Raw genomic sequence first — 20,941 nt, 5'->3', positions numbered from 1 at the left:
GAGCCTTCATGGCCCTTTGGGGGGGGGGGGTGTTGGTGGGGGGGGGGGTGGAGAGAGAGACATTGAGGGTGTGGTGTGGTGATTGTGGAGATGAGCAGATAATCAAAAGATGTCACAGACAAAAGGGTCAAAGAGGTGTTGAAGGTGGTGGTATTTGTCTGAGAAAAGTGCTAATTAAGAATGGAAGACAGGATATTCAAAGTACAGCTCTAGTGGGGGTGGGGTGGAAAGACTAAAGGTTTTAGTTTTAGATTTAAAAATAATGGAAATAGGTGGGGAAAGAAGAATCTATATAAATTATTGAAAAAAAAAAGCGGGGGGGGGTGGGGAAAGAAACGGGGTGGGGATGGGGGGAGGGGGAATTTAAGATCTAAAGTTGTTGAATTCAATATTCAGCCCGGAGGGCTGTAAAGTGCCTAGTCGGAAGATGAGGTGCTGTTCCTCCAGTTTGCGTTGGGCTTCACTGGAACAATGCAGCAAAGGAAAAAGTCAATAGTGCAGGGTAGCAATACAGGTAATGACAGCCAGAGTGTGACAGGAAGGGACAGAGTGTACAAACATAAGAGTGCACCAGCAAATATAGTCAGGGTAGGGCTTCAAACTAACAGAGGGGGAAGAGGGTTCCACGTGAAGGGAGATTTCAAAATCCAAATATATAAGTTGAGACAATAGAAAAGTATATTGATGTGGATAAAGACAAGCTCACTGGGACAGGAAGGGACAGAAAGTTTAACGGTAATGGTGCATCAGAGAGTAAGGTCCATGCGGGGAATAGTAATAAAAAATAAAATTGAAGTCACTTTATCTGAATGTTCAGAGCATCCACAATAAGATAAACGAATTCGTGTCACAAATAGAGATAAATGATTTTGATCTAATTGCCATCACAGAGAAATGGTTACAAGCTGACCATGTTTGGGAATTAAATATTCCAAGGTACACAACATTTTGAAAAGACAGGTAGAATGGAAAGGGTCCTGATAATAAAGAATAACATATGGATATTAGTTAGAAAGGATCTTGGCTCAGAAGATCAGGAAGTAGAATCAGTATGGGTGGAGATTAGGAATAGCAAGCTTCAGAAACCACTGGTGGGTGTAGTTCACGGACCCCGTAACAGTAATTATACCATTGGACAGAGCATTAAATAAGAAATTGTTGGAGTTGTAAGAAAGGCAATGTGATAGTTGTGAGAGATTTTAATATTCATAAAGATTAGATCAATCTAATTGGCAAAGGTGGTTTAGAAGTTGAGCTTTTGTTACAGTTTCTTGGAGCAATTTGTTATGGAACCAACTAGAGGTAAAACTATTTTGGAACTAGTATTGTGCAATGATGCAGGGTTAGTTAGCAATGTCATAATAAAAGGTCCACTGGGAAATAATGATCATAATACAATTAAATTGCACATTAAGCTAGAAAATGACATAGATTGTGGCATATAAATTGACCTTTGAAGCCTGAAAAATTCCTTCTAACAACAGAGGTTGACTTATATGCTGAGTATAAAAGGTGAACCATCAGCCTTGCAGACTAGTACCACCATGTGTTTTCATGTCCTGTGGTTCTCACTAGAACAGTTTTCAAACCTTTCCACTCCACAGTTAGGTTGCTGGGCTTATCGAAATTCCATGGACATTTCATTCACGTTGTTGATGTTACATAATAGGTACTTGTGTTTTTGCCACTTTCTGATGATGAATCGCTGGAAACTGGTCATTTTGGCATCGAGGTCTTTTGGCAGTCCCTGAGCAATCTCAGTCTTTTGCCGCAACATGAGACATTTTCATTCCATAAAGCAGCTATACCAAATGACTGTTTCTCAGAAACCTTTGCTGGATTCAGTGTTTGGTTTGGCCCACTTAAGTACATCCATACGCATTGCATTTCTGGGGGCAATATAACCATTCTGATGATTTTCAAGCACTCATTCCGATACATGTTTCTCCAATGGCTGGTCCCTGTTCAAGTGATGCATTTAGTCTTGAGCACCTTCCTCTGGGAAGATTCCTTCTTCCATTCTCACACCAAGTTTTCACTAACACCAAATTCCCTCGCTGCAGCACAGTTATTTGATGAGTTAGCAAATGTTACAACTTTAAGTTTGAAACCAACATCTTACTTCATTCTTTTTACTGGAGTACCCATTTCTGTTCATCATTTGCCATGTGCGGTCTGCTCTGTTTGGGCGTGTCTTAAACTCCTTGTTGGCAGCACAGTCTGTATCACTTGGTTAATCCCATGTGCCATTTATAAGGTAAGTAAAACATGCCATGCATCTCTGAGGTGTAAAATTGAGGCCGACTCCTACTACAAGAATAGCATGTCTTAGTAGAAAAGGGGGTCAACTTATAGTCCAGTTATAGGCCTAAACATGAATTTTGGTGCCCAAAAATGGGGTTGTCTTATATGCCAGGGTGACGTATATGCCACGATCTACAGTATTCAAATCACAAAAAAAATCTTAAACTTAACAAAGCCAATTACAAAAGTGTGTTGACTTTCTAACTTGAATGGGTTCATAAGCTTACATGAACGGTAACACAAACAAGTTGGGCCGAACAGTCTGATTCCAAGTTGTGGAGCCAAAACTTCCGAGGAGAGGCTACCACAGATCGGTTTGCCACTCCACTCCACGCCTTTTTACTCATCTTAGTCAAGAGCTGCATGTTTCTCACTCTAGCTTCCGACTCAGGCCTGCTACGAAATGTGCAGTGCAGTGGGTTCCCAAGGCCTCCCAATGCAGGGCAGAAGCGTGGGCATGTCATGCCATACCCCCTTTATTACAGCAGTAGCTGCTGTAAAGCAGGCAAGTTTAAAGGTCATGGTGGGGGGGCGGGATGGGTTGGGGGGTAGAAGGGGTCGGGGGTGTAGGACAGGCTGTTGTGGAAGGGTAGGAAGGGTTGGAGCATTAGATGGGTTGCTGAGGGTGGTAGGATGGATCCGGGGTGTAGGACGGCCTGGAGGTGGGTAGGATGGGTTGAGGCGGTCAGTGAGGGTGTGGGCGGGGTGAGGAGGGTGGTCAGGGTATTTTTTTTTATTTGTTCATGGGATGTGGGTGTCGCTGGATAGGCCAGCATTTATTGTCCATCCCTAATTGCCCTTGTTCAGACAGCATTTAAGAGTCAACCACATTGCTGGTGGGTCTGGAGTCACATGTAGGCCAGACCAGGTAAGGATGGCAGATTTCCTTCCCACATTAGTGAACCAAATGGGTTTTTACAACAATCAGCAATGGTTTCATGGTCATTATCAGACTTTAATTCCAGATTTCTAGTGAATTCATATTTCACCACCTGCCATGGTGGGATTCAAACCTGGGCCCCTGGAGCAATAACCTGAGAGTCTGGAACACATAATACCACTATTCTACCACCTCCCCCCGGGGGGTTGGGAAGGTAGTCGTGGCTGGGATGGGTAGTCAGGGGTTGGGATTAGTAAGGGGGTTGGGATGGTAGTTGGTGGAGATCGGGGGTAGTCAGGAGGTGAGGGTAGTCAGGGGTTAGTTGGGAGAGTGGGTGTGTGGGGAAGATAGTTAGGAGGCGGGTATAGTCAGGGCATTCAGTGGTGGTCTGTAGTATAGTTACCCAGGAGTTAGAAGTGGTTTTGTGTATCTCTCCAGTTTAAATTGTATCAGGCTGTAAATTGCACATAATTTGCTGTCTTCCAATTAGTAAGAGATTTAACTAACTGTAAACGATTCAATTTTTGCATCACATTAATATGCAGGTTCCTCTAATAGCTACTCACTCGTTTAACCAGTTCAGTGGTACAGACCAGTAAGATCCCAGTTTATTGGTCAGTTAGTTAAATTTACGTACAAGTTACAGCAAGAAAAAGAGCTGTTTGGTTCAACTAACCTCTGTTGATGTTTCTCCTCCAAACAAACAGTGGACCTAATCCCATACACCTGCTCTGTTCCCAAACCTCTTCATTCACCTTTCCCTTCTCCGCTGGTGGGAGAGACTGGGAATGGGGATCAGAGAATGGGAGCTGGAAGAGATTAGGGTTCAGGAAAGATTGGTGGCTGGGGCAAATGGAGGGAAATTAGGAATTGAGAGAATGGAGCTAAAGCGGTTCCATTCCATGAAAACTCTCTTCTATTGAGTCCAGGCTCAGGGAGTGATTTAGAAATGTTGGTGCTGAGCTGAGTTTAGAACGATGTGTCCTGTGAAGAACTGTACCAAACACTGAGCCGACCGCCCTTTGTGCAAACCCCCAGTTTGGTTCACTGCCACCCATTTTAACATGTAAAGAACAAGCTCAGGATGGTCATGACTGACGTTTCCAGTTCAGAGTTCTCGTTTTCACATGGAGATAAGGAGAGGGATTAGCCATCTGAATAGGAGATGCAAAATCTTGAGAAGCTAGACTGACATCAAAGCTGCACTAATTAAAGCAAATCTGGACTTCCTAAAGAGGAGGCACTTTTAGGCTGGAGCAGGTGCTGAAATGCATTGCAGAAGTGACTTGGGCCTGGGAAAGGCACAGGAACGGCAGAACATAACAGAGAGTGGATTCCACAGTTCTCCTTGGGCTGTACTGGAAACCTTATTGCAGCTGAACAGGAGGAGCGAGATCCTCTATCCATAAAAGACCAGGAGGCACTCCAGACAAACACTGAGAAGGGAATGGGAGCTGAAAACCGTGTAGATCAATGCCAGTAGTGTAGCCTTGAGAAGCTCGATGCAGTGCTGAAAGAAGGTCAGTTACCTGACATAAATGTCCCAATCTTTATTTCCTTTTCTGTAAAATTTTAATAAATGAATGATAAAACCTGCTTTTTGCTTCCTGGCTTGCTCTCTGTGAGAATTCTTCACGTGATTGGTTGATTAGCCCGCTTGATTGCATCACCTATAGCTGGCATCAGAATTAAATTAACATTGGTAAAGTGTTGACCCACAGCAATGTGGTTGACTTTTAAATGGCCTAGCAAACCACTCAGTCGTATCAAACTGCTACAAAGTCATAAAAAAAGGAATGAAACTATGAAGCTCACTAGAGCTCACTAGAGTTTTGTTCAAGGTCAGCGGCAAGCAATATCACTTCGCTGCTGACAGCAAAATCCAGGCCAATAACTCAAAAGGGCTAAGGTTCTTGATTTTCTGTATTTTCCAAGTAGTAAATTGCTAGGATCTTTAGATCACCCATGCTCGATGGGCTGAATGGCCTAACCCTGTTGCAATGTTCCCTATGTTCCAAAATTCCATGGAAGACCATGCATACATGGCAACACAATGCTTCTCAGGCTACCACATGCATCAAAACTCAGTGATTCTCACACCCACAGAAGAGCCATTTCCTCATCTGGTCTCTGATGGGTGTAGATGGGTGACATCACAGCTAGGAAGAGAGATTACAGTACTACTCAGATTTAGCCATTCACCGCCATTCATTCACCGCTATTCATTCACGGGATGCGGGCTTCACTGGCTAGGCCAGCATTTATTGCCCATCCCCAGTTGCCCTTGAGATGTGATGGTGTGCTGCTTTCTTGAACCGCTGCAGTCTATGTGACGTAGGTACACTCACAGTGCCCAGTGCCTAGGCTGATGCCTTTCATGGTTTTGTTCCTTTTTTTTATGACTTTGTAGCAGTTTGATACGACTGAGTGGTTTGCTAGGCCATTTAAAAGTCAACCACATTGCTGTGGGTCTGGAGTAACATGTAGGCCAGACCAGGTAAGGTCGACAGATTTCCTTCCCTAAAGGGCATTAGTGAACCAGATGGGTTTTTACGACAATCAACAATGGTTTCATGGTCATCGTTAGACTTTTAATTCCAGATTTTTATTGAATTCAAATTCCCCCATCTGCCATGGTGGGATTTGAACCCAGGTCCCCAGAGCATTATCCTGGGTCTCTGGATTACTAGTCCAGTGACAATACGCCATCGCCTCCCCACAAAGCACTGTCGGGTCCTGTTAATGTCTGTGAAAATTGCTCACTTTTCCAGGAGCATCCTGGGATGCAAAGATAACCCTTGGCTTCTTTTAATGCTGCAAACCGTCTTCTTAAACCCCTCCCCCGTCTCCTCCGTCGTCAGCAGTCCCTCGGAATCGAGGATGACATCTGTCAGGCTTGGCGAAGCTTCAGATGACTGAGGATCCACATGTTCTTCCGAGCAGGGGCATGTTGTTGTGCAGGGGAGTGGAAATCGCAGCCCCGGGTTGGCTTCCTTCTCCTTCCTCTGCTGCTGCCATTCCACCTCGCTGTCAAGTCGCTCAGCCTCGAAGTGGCTTGTGCCTTGATGGACCGGGTGTTGCCATTCCAAGCGATTGGCAGCATTCTCCTCCCAGTCAGTGGTGTTAATGCCGCCCTCCTTTAGCGCGACCTTGAACATATCCTTTGGCTGCCCTTTGAGCGTTGGCCAATGGAGAACTGTGAGAAGAGAACCCGCCAAGGGAGGCAGTTTTCAGGCATCCGGACACAATGGCCGGTCCATCGGAGTTGGCTCCGCAGGAGCAGGGCTTCAATCTTGGGTAGATGCAGCTTCATGGAGGATGCACATGTTGGCCCGGCGGTCCTCCCATTTGATCCTCAGGATTCAACACAGGCATCGCTGATGGAAGCTCTCAAGGATCTTAGTGTGGCATTGATAGACAGTTCATATTTTGCTATAATAGAGGAAAGTGGTCGGTACAATTATTATAAATTATAAATTATAAACCAGAACCTTTGTTGACTTGCAAAGGTCCCTGTTGTCAAAGACACGTTGGTGCAGCTTGAAGAAGGCAGTGCTGGCACAGTTGACTCAGTGTTGGACGTCCTCATCGATGGTAGTTCCTTGGGAGAGGTGGCTGCTGAGATAAGGGAAGTGCTGCACACACTCCACAGCCACTCCATCTGTGTGGATGGTACGGGGGATGCTCAACTGGCCTGGGGAAGATTGGTGAAGGACCTTCATCTTGGTGATTTTTAAGGACAGGCCAAGCTGAGGTGTTAAAGAGGTCAAGCGTCCTTTGCATGTCCTGTACAGAGTGAGCCATCACACAGCAGTCACCCACAAACTGAAGGTCGTGGATGTCCATGGTGGCGAGTTTTGTTTTTGCCCAGAAGCGGCCAAGATTGAACAGCTTCCCGTCTAGATGATACTGAATGCTGACACAGGGTGGTAGCTCATCTCAGCTAAGGTTGACGATGATGGTTAGGTAAATGGTGACCAAGGTGGGGGTGATCACATAGCCTTGTTTGACGCTGGCCTGGATGTCTCCTCCACCCTCGCCTCCAACAACAAGTATGAGGAGCTCATGGATTTGTCACCAAGACTGAGACAATCCAATCAGCTGCCTCTGTCATGTCCCTCCCTTCCACTAGCCCATTGGGCTTCTGATAAGCACTGCTTATCTGACACCCAGTGGTCAATAAGCATTAATTGACTGGAGATGGGACTTCCACCTCTTGCTCAGTATCCAGTGCCTTCAGCCGTTTCTTGATATCACATGAAGAGAGTCAAACTGGCTGAAGACTGGCATCTGTGGGGTTGAGGACCTCAGGAGGAGGCCGAGATGGATCATTCACTCAGCACTTCTGGCTGAAGACTGTTGCAAATGCTTCAGCCTTATCTTTTGCACTGATGTGCTGGGCTCCTCCATCACTGAGGATGGAGATATTTGTGGAGCCTCTTCCTCCAGTGCGTTGTTTAATTGTCCACCACCATTCAGACTGGATGTGGCAGGACTGCAGATCTTAGGTCTGATCCGTTGGTTGGGGAATCACTTAGCTCTGTTTATCACTTGCTGCTTATGCTGTTTAGCACACAAGTGTTGTAGCCTCACTAGGTTGACACCTCATTTTTAGGTATGCCTGGTACTGCTCCTGTCATGCCCTCCTGCACTCTTCATTGAACCAGGGTTGATCCCCCTGGGCCTGGAAGTAATGGTAGAGTGGGGGATATGCCAGACCATGAGGTTACAGATTGTGGTTGAGTGCAATTCTGCTGCTGCTGATGGCCCACAGCACCTCATGGATGCCCAGTTTTGAGTTGCTAGATCTGTTTGAAATCTATCACATTCAGCATGGTGGTGGTGCCACACAACAAGATGGAGGGTATCCTCAATGTTAAGATGGGACTTCATAGAAACATAGAAACTAGGAGGAGTAGGCCATTCAGCCCTTCGAGCCTGCTCTGCCATTCAACACGGTCATGGCAGATCCTCTATCTTAACACCATATTCCCGCTTTCTCTCCATACCCTTTGATGCCCTTAATATCCAAAAAATTATCAATTTCTTTCTTGAATATACTCAGTGACCCAACATCCACAGCCTTGTGTGGTAGAGAATTCCATAGGTTGACCACCCTGTGAGTGGTGAAATTTTTCCTCATCTCAGTAATAAACGGCCTGCCCTGTATCCTGAGACTGTGGCCCCTGGTTCTAGGCTCCCCAACCAGGGGAAACATCCTCCCTGCATCTAATCCTGTTAGAATTTGATACGTTTCAATCAGATCCCCTCTCATTCTTCTAAACTCTAGTGAATACAGGCCCAGTCGAACCAATCTCTCCTTATACGACAGTCCTGCCATCCCCGGTATCAGCCCAGTGTACCTTCACTGCATTCCTCTATAGCAAGTATAGCCTTTCTTAAGTAGGGAGACCAAAACTGCACGTAATACTCCAGGTGTGGCCTCACCAAGGCCTTGTATAACTGCAGTAAGACATCCCTATTTCTGAACTCAAATCCTTTTGCAATGAAGGCCAACATACCATTTACCTTCCTAATTGCTTGCTGCACCTGCCTGTTTACTTTCATTGACTGGTGTACAAGGACACCCAGGTCCCTTTGTACATCCACATTTCCCAATATATCACCATTTAAATAATACTCTGCTTTTCTGTTTTTTACATCAAAGTGTATAACTTCACATTCATCCATGTTATATTGCATCTGCCATGTGTTTGCCGACACACACACAACTTGTCTAAATCACTCTGAAGCCTCCTTGCATCCTCCTCACAACTCACAACCCCGCCCAGTTTTGTATCGTCAGCAAACTTGGAAATATTGCATTTGGTTTCTTTATCCAAGTCGTTTATATATATTATGAATAGCTGGGTCCCAAGCACTGATCCCTGTGGTACACCACTAGTTACTGCCTGCCATCCGGGAAAAGACCCATTTATTCTCACTCCCTGTTTCCAGTCTGTCAACCAATTTTCAATCCATGCCAGTATATTACCCCCCTTTAATTTTGCCTATTAGCCTCTTATGTGGGACCTTATCAAAAGCCTTCTTGAAATCCAAATACACCAAATCCACTGGTTCTCCCTTATCTATTCTACTAGATACATCCTCAAAAAACTCCAGTAGATTAGTTAAGCATGATTTCCCTTTCATAAATCCATGCTAAATTTGTCTAATCCCATTAATGCTTTCCAAGTGTTCTGTTACCACGTCTTTTATAATAGACTCTAGAATTTTCCCCACTACTGATGTTGGGCTAACAGGTCTGTAATTCTGTTTTTTCCTCTCCCTCCTTTTTTAAATAGTGGGGTTATATCTGCCATCCTCCAATCTGTAGGAACTGCTCCACTTGTTCTCCACAAGAACTGTGCGGTGGTCATTCCTACCAATAATGTTATGGACAGATGCATCTGTCGCAGGCAGGCTGGTGAGGATGAGTTCAAATATGTTCCTTTTTCCTCTTGTTGGTTACCTCGCCACCTGCCACAGACCTAAGTCCAGCAACTATGTTCTTTAGGACTCAGTCTGTGATGGTGCTAATTTCTGCACCCGTACCACCCTCAGTGCTTCCGTCAAGTGATGTTCAACATGGTGGAGCACTGATTCATCAGCTGAGGGTGGGGGGAAAGGTGGGGATACATGGTAATTAGCAGGACATTTCCATGCCCGTGTTTGACCTGACTTCATGGGGGCCAGAGTCACTGTTAAGGATTCCCAGGGCAACTCCCTCCCTCCCCTGACCACTGTGCTGCCACCTTTGCAGGGGTGATGGTATCTGGGACATGATCCATGAGTATGACTATATAAGGCTGTTGCTTGTCTGTAAGACAGCTTTCCAGATGTTAGTAAGGGGGACTTTGCCTTGCCGTTGTCATTTCCAGTGTCTAGGTCAATGCCAGGTGGGCATCTGGTTTTATTCTTTTTTTTATTGGCTTTTTAATGGTTTGATACAACTGAGTGGCTTGCTTAAGAGTCAACCACATTACTGTCACATGCAGGCCAGACCAGGTGAGGACCTTCCCTAAAATTGGGTTTTTACAACAGTTGACATGAATTAGGCATCATTAGACCTTTAATTCCAGATTTTCATTGGATTCAAATTCCATTATCTGCCTTGGTGGGATTCAAACCCATGTCCCCAGAGCATTACCCTGGGTCTCTGGAGTACCATTCCAGTAACAATACCACTGCGCCATTGTCTCTGATCTGATCTCAGTTGATTTGATCTGATCTCAGTTGTTTCTTCTTTACATTTGGGCACAGCACCACTAGGTTGGAAATTAGAATAATTAGGCAGTGTTTTTGATGGCTATGGGATGATCATTAGCATGTCCCATTGTGGACTGAATTATGCTCATATATGATAGTCCCCACTTACTGCCCAGACATTTATGTGAAGATTATCACTTGATCATAGTATCCATGCCCGTCAGCTCGGTATATGCTCGTAATTAAATTTTAAATCACCTTTTTCAAGTCTCGCAGAAGCCTCACTCTTAAAAAAAATTGCTTTTGAGTGCAGTGACTGTTATGTAGGGAAATGTAGCTGTGTTTTGCAAAAGGTGGGATACTTATATATGAATTACCAGAGTGCTGACTAAAGGAGGAATGCTGATCAAGGACCAGGAGAACTCCCTGCTCTTTTTCAAATAGTACTCTGGGATCTTTAACATCCATTAGAATAGGCACACAAGAATCTCAGTTCCAAGTCTTATCTAAATTCAATGATGCAGCATTCCCTCAGTGCTGAAAGGTCAACTCAGATCAAATAGCCAAATCCTGGATTGTGATTTTAAGTAGCACCTAGGAGGTTTCTTAGGATGATGGAAGTTCATAGAATTAAGGGGAAAGTGACAGTATGCATACAAAACTGGCTCAATGACATTTCTCAGGCTGACAGGTAGACTGAGAGTGGTGATCCCCAAGTGTCTGTTTTAAATCCATAACTTTTTTGCAATTTTTTTAGATTACCTCGTGTCGAGTGTAGGGATCAGCATTATAAGGATTATGGTGCGAAACTTGGCAAAGTCATAGATAGTGATGAGGATAGCTATAGGCTTGAGGGTAGCAGAGTCAGGATACAAAAGCAGGGAAGTTATGATGTGCCTTTATAAAAGCACTGGCTCAGCCTCAGCTGGAGCTTTGTGTCCTGCCCAGGGGACCATACTTTAGGAAGGACGTGAAGGCTTTAGAGAGGATGCAGAAAAGATTCACAAGAATGGATCCTGGGATGAGGGATTTCAGCTACGTGGATAGATTGGAGAAGCTGGGGTCCTTCTCCTGAGAGGAGAGAAGACAAAGAGGAGATTTGGTAGAGGTGTCCAAAATGATGAGGGGTCAAGGCAGAGTAGATAGAGAGAAATTGTTCTTATTGGTGAAAGGGTGAAGAAGCCACTAATATAAGGTGAACGGCAAAAGAACTAAAGGCGGAATGAGAAATTCCTTTTTTCCGTAGCAAGCGGTTAGGATCTGGAATGAACACAGCCGGAGTGTGGGGGAGGCATTTTAGTCATGGCTTTTAAAAGGGAATTGGATAATTATCTGAAGAGAAAATATTTGCAGGGCTATGGGGAAAGGGGGTAAGTGGGCTAGCTAAACTGCTCTTGCGGAGAGCTGGCACAGACTCGACAGGCTGAATGGCCTCCTTCTATGATATAACCATTCTATGATTTTAGGAAATGGGCGAGGGCATGGTTGATGGAGCTCGAATGTGTGATAAGCTTTACTGATGCACTTTGGGAGGACTAACATGGAAACAGCATAGATTTGAAAAGCATGAGTGTGCAGAGAGACCAGAGATGAGGGGCATTAGTTATGAGGAGAGCTTGACAAAATTAAGCCTGTTCTCCTTGGAAGAGAGGACGTCAAGAGGTAACTTAATAGAATTTTTCAAAATGAGAAAACCATTCCCTCTGGTGAGTGGGTCAATAGCTAGAAATCATAGGTAGAGAATCATTGGCAAAACATCTAGTGGGAAGATTAGGAGAAATTATTTCACACAGGGAGTTGTCCAGATCTGGAATGCTCTGCTTATTCCACAAATAATTTTAAAAGGGAGTGGAACAGGCACTTAAGGATGAGGAATTGACAAGGTTACAGACAAAAAGCGGGAGCGCGGGACTAAGCTCCACCGCTCTTTCAAAGAGCCAGCACGGGCATGATGGACCGAATGGCCTCCTTCCTTTGCTGTCCCTTTCCACGATTCTCCGCAGCCACAATATGACTCAGGGCCAACGAACTTGTCGAAAGGGAGGTGAGAAAGTGGAGGCGATTACTTGACGGCGGCAATAGTGAATTCAGCTCTTCCTCGTGGGTACTGGGACTGTAAAAATGAGTGTCGTGTTTTTTCAGTGCTGCAAGAAACCATCGAGTTGGGGCTTGTTAAGGGGTATTAGCAATCGTGAAGGAAGAATGGTGAGCTACACGGAGATCCTCGACAGAAAGGTTCTAATGTTGCTGAGATGTGTGAGACTTCAGACTGGAATAGATCAGATGCCTGAGGAACTAGCTGAACCGACCGCTTCGATTCATTTGGGGGAAGTCGTTCTGTTTGTATTGGAAAGGGAGGGTTCATGTCTGTCTGCTTTTTTTTTTGTTTTGTTTTCTAATCCACTCCCAGTTGCAGACACACACCAGGCATTAAGTCCAAGTGCAAATGCAGACAACAATCGCTGAGAAAAGCCACAGGCTTCCTTCAGCTGGTTGGCGGGCAGCCCATCCACTGGACAAACCGTGACCAGCCAAGCACAAAGAACAGACTAAACGCTCCACTCCACTCTTTCCCCACCAGCTCCTCACCCAATCCTCCTGGGGGAAATCACCTACAAATAGAAGAGGAAAGATTTTAAATTCATCTATCAGCAATTCCAGATGATTCACACCACACTTTCCCTGGGAGCTGTAAGAGGATCTAACGCTAAAAAACATCGCGTTTATATAATGGGATTTGCATGCAGCTTGCGGATAATAAGACTCTCGGATGTCGACAGGGGGGCTGCAGAGTGGAAATTTCGCATCAGGCTTTGTTATTTGCACCGAAGCCTTTCATGCTCTTTTTGCCACTTGCATTAATCTTCATACTTCTTATGACGATATTCCTAAATTCCATTTTTACAAATCGCATCTACTGCATCAGGAAATGGATGATTTTTTCAGACGAGGTGGGGAGGGAGAGTCTATTCGGTTTGTATCACTTTCGGGTCAAACTAAGGTTACGATTTACAAGAGCAGATTGCCTTGTAAAGTCTGTCTGAATACACAGACGCTCCCCCTCCCCCAACCTTTTTTTGTTTGGATTCGTTACGAGGAATGAGGGATGTGTGTACACCAAGAGCAAGAGGGAAAAATGTAATCAAGGTTCCTGCATCCTGTTTCCCTTCGTGTTGGCCTGCCCTGTATTGAAATCTCGAAGCGTTATCCCCGAAATTGATCCAGTTTAAGCTTTTTGAAAACCGTGACAACTTTTGAAAGTTAGGTTTATCCTTTTTTTAAAAAAAAGTCCTCCAAATGGCCCATATTACCAAGGCACAAAGATGGCAGTGTTGTGCGCCTGTTTATTTTAGCTTCAGCAAACACTCGGGCTTTAGCGAGAGTTCAATTACTTGGAACATTTCAAATTGTTAGAAAGAATGACTGTATCTTCAATATTTTATGCAGCCGGGTTAATTGCATTTGAAATAAAAAAAACAGAAAATGCTGGAAATACCAAGCAGGAGTATCGATGAAGAGACACAGAGCTAACGATTCAACAGAACTAAATGTCGACACAGATGCTGCCAAATCTGCTGAGTATTTCCAGCATTTTAGGCTTTTTTCAGATATCCAGCATCCACGGTATTCAGGTTTTGTATTAATTTATTTGAAGCTAGTTTTATCATTGTTTCCTTTCTGACTGATGAGTCAAAGAGGTATAAAATACCGTACAGTCTTTGTAGCCCGCATTTTTTGAACGTGAAATATATTTAAGAGACTTTGGATAAACTTTCAAGGTCCTTTTTGTCCTCCCATTTCCTGTGCTCACTAGCTCAGTGCTACTGACCCACGTGTGCGCTCCAGCCGTGCCGCCCACCCTGTCCCCATCATCCAATGACAATACGGGACACCCCATAGACTGTGTTTCTAATGGATAGTATCTCCGTCAATAATCAAATCCAGCCCCTTATGTCATAGCTTTAGCCCCGCCCGTTATCTGAGTCACCATTGGTTAGATCCTCAACGCAGCCCCGCCTCCCGAGGAGCAGTTGCCAACTTTTCATTGGTCATCACTATGTCAATCAGCAAAGGCGGACCGACGAGGGAAAAGTTCGCCCGTCGAGCCCTGTCTGGCCGGTGACGTCATAGAGGCGAACTCGAACTTCTGAAATCCCGCCTCCAGGACCGCTTTCCCCCCTCGTTTATTGGCCGAGCGAGTGTGGGAAGGGAGTGAAGCGATTGGCGCACCGGCCGGTCAATCAGGTGGTGGGCGGGCGGGGCCGGGTTGATTGGCAGCTGCTGAGGTTTGGTTGCGGTGTGAGGGCTGCGCTACTTGATTGTGTGAGTGTATCGAGTGAGAAGCGGACACAAAGTAACACTTGGTGTATCCAGAGCCGGCAGAGCAACAAGAGAGAGAGAAAACAAGGGGGGAACCGGCCCGGACTAACACTCACTCCTTGATTATGGTTTCTCACATCTGAGAGATAGCCAGCTCTCCTTCCGCTCTTCCAAGGGGTTCAGCCAGCAGCACTCAGTCAGCGAAGGTTCCTCTTCCCACCCTGGGGCGCCTGGCTGCTTTTATTTAACTCTTTTTTTTATTTATTTCCCCTACCCCCTTCCCTCCCTCCTCAAATATTAAATGTACAACTTGATGGGTCTGAACAGCACAGCCGCAACGAATCAGCCCAATGTCTCCTGCACATGCAACTGCAAACGCTCTTTGTTCCAGAGTATGGAGATCAGTGAGTACTCTTAAAAATTTATTAAATACTGTTCCATTTTGTTACGGTAACGTTACTGGTGATTAAAAATAAAGCTAGTGATTGTTGGCATCTGTACCAAATGAAAAGGGACTCTTTCCACCCCTCCATTATAGGGTTGGGGGGTGGATTCTGTCTGGCAGTGTTGCTAATTAAGACGGCGTCTCCCGAGCTTTCAGACTGCCTGGAGTTTTCAATCCTGTCAGAGTTTGTACTGCGTTGGGTTTTTTTTATTTAAATTGTGTTTTCTGTCCCTAGTTGTTTGATTTTATTTTGTGTGTGTGTCTCTCTCTCCCTGATTTTTCGATGGGGCCGGTTTTGGGAATCTGCTCCCCAAGCCGCCTCCACCAACCCCCGCCTCTCGGCCAAGTTCGAGGCCACACATAAAAAAAGCAGCCAAGACCCTGACTTTAGAAAAAGAGGCGTCTGCTTTCCACCCCCGCCTCTCTCCTCTGAGAACGCCCTGTCTTTTCCAGAAAGCTTTGGGCCACTTTCGGTTTCTTTCTTTTTGAGACCAGTTTATTTGCAAAACCGTTTAATCAGCCAACGGCTTAGCACTGACTCACAGTCTAGTGTCGCTCGGTTTCGTCGAGGTGTTCTCTCCTTTCACCCTCCTCGCTTCCCCTCTTTTGATCTCTGTTTCTGGTTTTCTGCACTTGACCAGGGGCGTCCGTCCAGTCAGACCCACTCTATCCATCAGATAACCCTTCATGCAGTGTATTTAAAACACGGTGACACAATATAGCATTTCTCATAATTAAATAAAAAGAAGTTAAAGAGATTTGATTTTCTTTTAAATCTCAGCCCTTTCTTCACAGTATCGTGTTAGCATGATTTCATGTTTGGTGAAAGGAGTGAGTCACTCTTTTAAGACCTGACCCCACTGAAGAATGACTTGGAGAGCCCCTGCGTTCTGTTAAAATACAAATCCTATTGGGTAATCTTAGAGTTGCAATATGATGACCAAACATAGTGTTGGATTTTAGAATGAGGAGGACAAGACTGTCCAATTAAAATCATAACACTTCTGGGATTATTGGGAAAATTAAAGTCCCTCAAGTTGAGATGTTAAGATGAATCAGTCTTTTTGGATGTTTTAAATTCATTTTTTTCCCAACGTTATATTTGCACCCACCCCAGCTTAGTAAGATTGAAAAATCAGCTTAATATGTAACTTTAAAATGTTGTCTTCTCTGCTTATTTGGAGCGGAGGGACACTTTACTGAAACTGCCTGTGCTCTCCCCACCTTGTCAGATGTACTGCTTCCTGGGAAGATGATGCACCTAATCCTGCAGAGGTGGGTGTTGATTTTTCAGATCCCAGCCATCCACCTGATTACTGCGAGCACACACTACCTTGCCAGTCTGTGTGGGTCAGCTGCTGTTCTTTACTTAATCCATATATTATTTTGTATGATGTAAGGAGCTGTGTCTGGTCTGAGTAACCAGTCAACCACCAGGCATATAATTAAGGGTTTTGGGGTGCAGAGGTTACAGCAGAGTCCAGTGTTCAGTATTTCGGTCAAAACAGCATCACTGTGAGGTCAGTATTACTCAGTTCTCTTAACAGTCACTGTCACAATGTACAGATCCCGATTCATGCGCATCATTTTTCCCATCTGCCAGGATTTTTCAAATCAGGATCCAACTGTCAGACTTCAGATGTTCCTGAGAGAGTTGCGGATTAAAATATCATGTGTATTTTTTCCCCTCTCTTAAAATGCGCCATTCAGATACTTTATTTGTCATGGACTAACATGGGCTTTTTAAATTATTGTTCATTTTTGAACATCTGTTAGTTAGTGTATGGTGTTGTCCTGAATCTGCAGTTCTTATTCCTTTTTTATTTCTGCTGTCCATTAGTTTTGATCTATTATTACCATACATTGTGTATAAAATGCAAAGAGCTGGTGATAGTGAATAAACTGATACATGCTCTGCAGACAATCCCATTTGCTGATTCTAGACAGTGGTGGTAATACTTGGGTGCACTACCAACTTGCCTGCTGTGTCGGTCTAGCAGATTTTGTTTGCTCTATTAAATTTGGTATCTGAGTTGCGAAAGAGAGAAGCGTGACCTTCTCTCTCTTCCTCTCTTCCCCTCTCGGATCAAATCTTTGGAATCTGGTTTGTAATTTACCTTTGGTGCAACAGTATTACATTTCATTCCACACTACTAGTTTTCTGTGGTCAAATACCCCTTCGGTTGCTGATGTTTTAATGGACATTGTGACTAACAGTGGCAGGTGAATCCTGAAAGACTTTTCAGATTCTGCTGAATAGTGTTTTTTTTTACTCTGCTTAATTTGTGATTGACTGAAGGTACCTCCAGGTGCATGTGTGTGTTCCTGGGCAATAAATCCCTCTTCTATTCAGCTATTGCTTTAGGATAAAGCAGTCTTCCCAGGTTTGGGGTATCTTTGTTTTAGAATTTTATTTTGTGCCAGTGCTCGAATCACCTATCTGCAAGTCACTAATCAGTTGCTTTCGCAAAAATGTGACCATTGTCTGACTGTATAGCTATGAAAAATAAGTGTTGCAAAACCTTCCAAATTTGGTTTAAAATCTTCATGAATGCAAATTGTGTGTAATTTATGGACAAAATCTGATGGTCCCATGCCTTGATTTCCCTTCTATTGTACCCTGTTTTAAGGGCACCATTAAGAGAGGTGAGAGCTGTTTAGGTTGACTAGTACCCTGTGTTTTGGCTGCTCTCCTACCCCTGTTAGAACTGAGAACTGTATCGTGAATCATGGCTGAGAATGCGTATCAGGCAGTTCATTAGTGTACCATCCCAAGTGGTAGTGTTGTAGTGAGTGACTGCAATAGGGGGTAACTGTCAATATGGCTGGTCTTAGCATCCTGTAGCCTCAGCGGTTGGCAGCAGACTCATGTTCCGGCAGCAAAGCTGTGACCCACTGGGTCGAGACGGTTTGTTTGGAAATGAGAGCTGTGCTGTTTCCCTCAAGTTTCTCTTCCCCTTCAGTCTCTGAATCAGTGTTTCCTTTCCCCTGTGTACAGTAGCAGTAGGATGACAGCCTTCCAGTACCTCACTCAATTTGCCAGTTTGCATGTCTGATGATGGACCATGAGTGCCGATGCATAGTCTGTTTGACTGCAGGGACTATTGCACTGACTATTAACCCTTTCCGCACTTGGAATCCACACATGCACCTCCTAGCAAGGCTGGCTAGATAATAAGCAGGTGCAGGGATACTGCTTTTTAAACATGTTTGTCTCTTTTATTACTCCCTTCCACCTCCTCATTAGCCTGGGGATATGGAAATCAACTAAATCTCTACTCTTGCCTGTTGCGTTAAAAAGATCTTCATTTAACATTATTCCCAGGATATATTTTAAACTGGATTCAGGAATTTGTTCAGTTTGGTGAGCTTTATTCCCACTTATTCAGTGGGGTAATGGTTAAGGTACATGTGTAGTTAAGGCGAGTTACCTGCTGTGTGGTTAAGAATCAGTGTTGCAGTGTCTGCTTCAGTGGGATGACTGAGACCTATTTTAGTATGTGGTGCTATCAGCAAATTGTACAATACCAAAGGAAGTGGACTCTGAACCAGCCTATCCAATTAGTCCTTCTGCCCTGCTCTTTCTCCATAGTAAATTTCTGCTTTTTACATATACATCAGATTCTTTTTTTGAAAATTACCGTTGAATCCGTTTTTCAGACTGTGCATTCCAGATCATCATTACTTGCTGCATTTTGTAAAAAAATAATATCTTTCCTGTAGTTCTCTTTTCAATTATCTTCAAGCTGTGCCCTCTGGTTATCGAAACACCTATCAGTGGAAACAGTTTTTCCTTATTTACACTGTCAAAACCCCCCATAATTTTGAGCAGAGGCGATAGGAGTAAGGGGGAGAGACTGGAGAAGGCTGGATTGGGTGGGGGCATGATGGGAGAGGGGATAAAGGCGGGAGTGGGACAGGGAGGAAGGAAATGGCAATGGAGAGGGTGGAAGAGATTAGAGGATGAGGAGAATGGGGTTGGGTGAAAGGAGCAGAGAGAACTGTGGAAATGATGGGACAATTTGTGTCGCCTGCAAAATGAGACCAGTGGAAGCCATTCTGCTTTCCACCAATTTTGGAAGAGCTGGCACTCTTTGCCTGTCATGTGCACCATTCAGATGCTTTAATTACTGCCTGTCGCTATACCCTGGACACCAGTTATGCCAAGATATGCACAGACAGTATGCTGACATCAGGCTACTTTAAGGCCAAGGGTTGCAGATCAAACCAGTATGGGCCTCTGTTCGTGTCATGCCAACTCTGGTATTGAAGCAGAGAAAAAGGGGAAAAAAACTTGTATTTATTTTACATCTAATACCAGCTCTGAAATATCCAAAGGCTCTTGCATAAAATGAATCACTTTTTAAAGTACAATCATTCATGTTATTTAGAAGACTGTGGTAGCCATTTTGCACACAGCAAGATCCCACAAACAACAATGAGGTGAATGGCCTTTACAGATTTTCTTCGTGGTAACAGAGGAATATTGGCCTGGACACTAGGTGAATTCACTGCTTTTCTTTGAACCACTTGAACAAGAAAGATGGTATCTCTGACAGTACTGTGCTCCCTCAGTGTTGCATTGAAGTTTCAACGTAGATTCTGTGCTCAAGCAGCACTGGAACTTGAAGCTGCAATCTTCTGACTTAAAAGATGAGAATGTGCATGAGTTTGTCCAATGTCCTTTCCAGCATTTACCACTTAGCCAACACCCTCATTAGATTATCTGGTAATTTATTTCATGATATTTTGCTGGAACCTTGATTTCCAGGGAGCTGATTAGCTCAGTTGGCTAGATGGTTAGTGTGTAGTTAAGAATAATGCCAGTGGTGCAGGTTCGATTCCCATTATGGCTGAGGCAGACTTTGGGACCTGCCTCCTCGCCCAGCCCCTGAGAGTGGAAGGCAATGGAAACCACCGCTGACAAAACTGCCAAGAAAACAGCTTGGGATGAAGCATCAGCAGACCTACAGCAGAGCATAGGACCTGCCTTCAGGCAGAATACACGTGACATGACATGACCTTGCTTTCCGCCAACTGCCGTAGCTGCCTATGTGACTGTACTTCAGAAGTATTTCATTGGCTGTGAAATGCTTTATGATGTGCTATAAATGTGAAAATTGCTATTTAACTACAAGTTATGCTAAGGTGCATTGTATTTGCTGGAAGAGGTGGAGATAGGATGGATATAGTGCTGCTGGATAGAGATGAATTTTCTCTGCATGGTGTCATTATCATGGAAAAATATTGTTTTGCACTAGCTTCTATTAGCCTTCATTTAAAGCTGGGATAGAGAGATTTTTGGTGTCTCAGGGAATTAAGAGATATGGGAAGCAGGCAGGAAAATGGAGTTGAAGCCCAAGATCAGCCAGGATCATATTGAATAGTGGAGCAGGTTTGGTGGGCTATGTGGTCTACTCCTCCTATTTCTTGTGTTTTCTCATTCTTCATCAACTAACCTGCTGATAAGTACTGAGTAGTACCCATGTAATAACTGTTGTGTGATACATGACCATATAGTGTGATCTTTAATCTGTACAGGTGCTATTAAATAGCAAATCTTTGGCCTGTATTGCTGCAGTTTAAGGAAGGCTAGGGGCTTATGAGGCATCTGAACAACGTCTGTTCAAACAGCAAGAAGCAGCCAGCAGTATAGTTCTGGATTTTGTTCCTCCAGACTTGGGTTGTGTTTGGGGGGGAAAAGTATCTTAGCTGTGTAACAGTGGTATCAAAAACTGTTGGTCTCACTTGGCAGTGATAAGTGTGGGTGTGCTTTGAGATGA

The 20,941-nt window shown here is 44.3% G+C and overlaps 1 protein-coding gene across 3 annotated transcripts in view; it reads left to right on the top strand.

Annotated features, from left to right (window-relative positions):
• The first annotated feature begins 14,686 nt into the window (after window positions 1-14,686).
• LOC144689202 (protein TMEPAI-like) overlaps window positions 14,687-20,941 on the top strand; it is an 80,280-nt gene continuing 74,025 nt past the window's right edge. For 2 of the 3 annotated variants that reach the window (XM_078556314.1, XM_078556313.1), the window contains exon 1: window positions 14,687-15,117. In XM_078556314.1, the coding sequence (XP_078412440.1) occupies window positions 15,015-15,117 (103 nt within the window). In that variant the 5' untranslated portion in view covers window positions 14,687-15,014. Of the gene's footprint in view, window positions 15,118-16,390; window positions 16,434-20,941 lie in introns of all 3 variants that reach the window. The other variant, XM_078556315.1, reaches the window with a different exon arrangement.

This window comes from Cetorhinus maximus, chromosome 13 (genome assembly GCF_964194155.1).
Source record: "Cetorhinus maximus chromosome 13, sCetMax3.hap1.1, whole genome shotgun sequence".
Taxonomy (NCBI): domain Eukaryota; kingdom Metazoa; phylum Chordata; class Chondrichthyes; order Lamniformes; family Cetorhinidae; genus Cetorhinus; species Cetorhinus maximus.
Note: the sequence above shows the minus strand (reverse complement) of the source record. Positions and strands in the feature narration are given on the sequence as shown.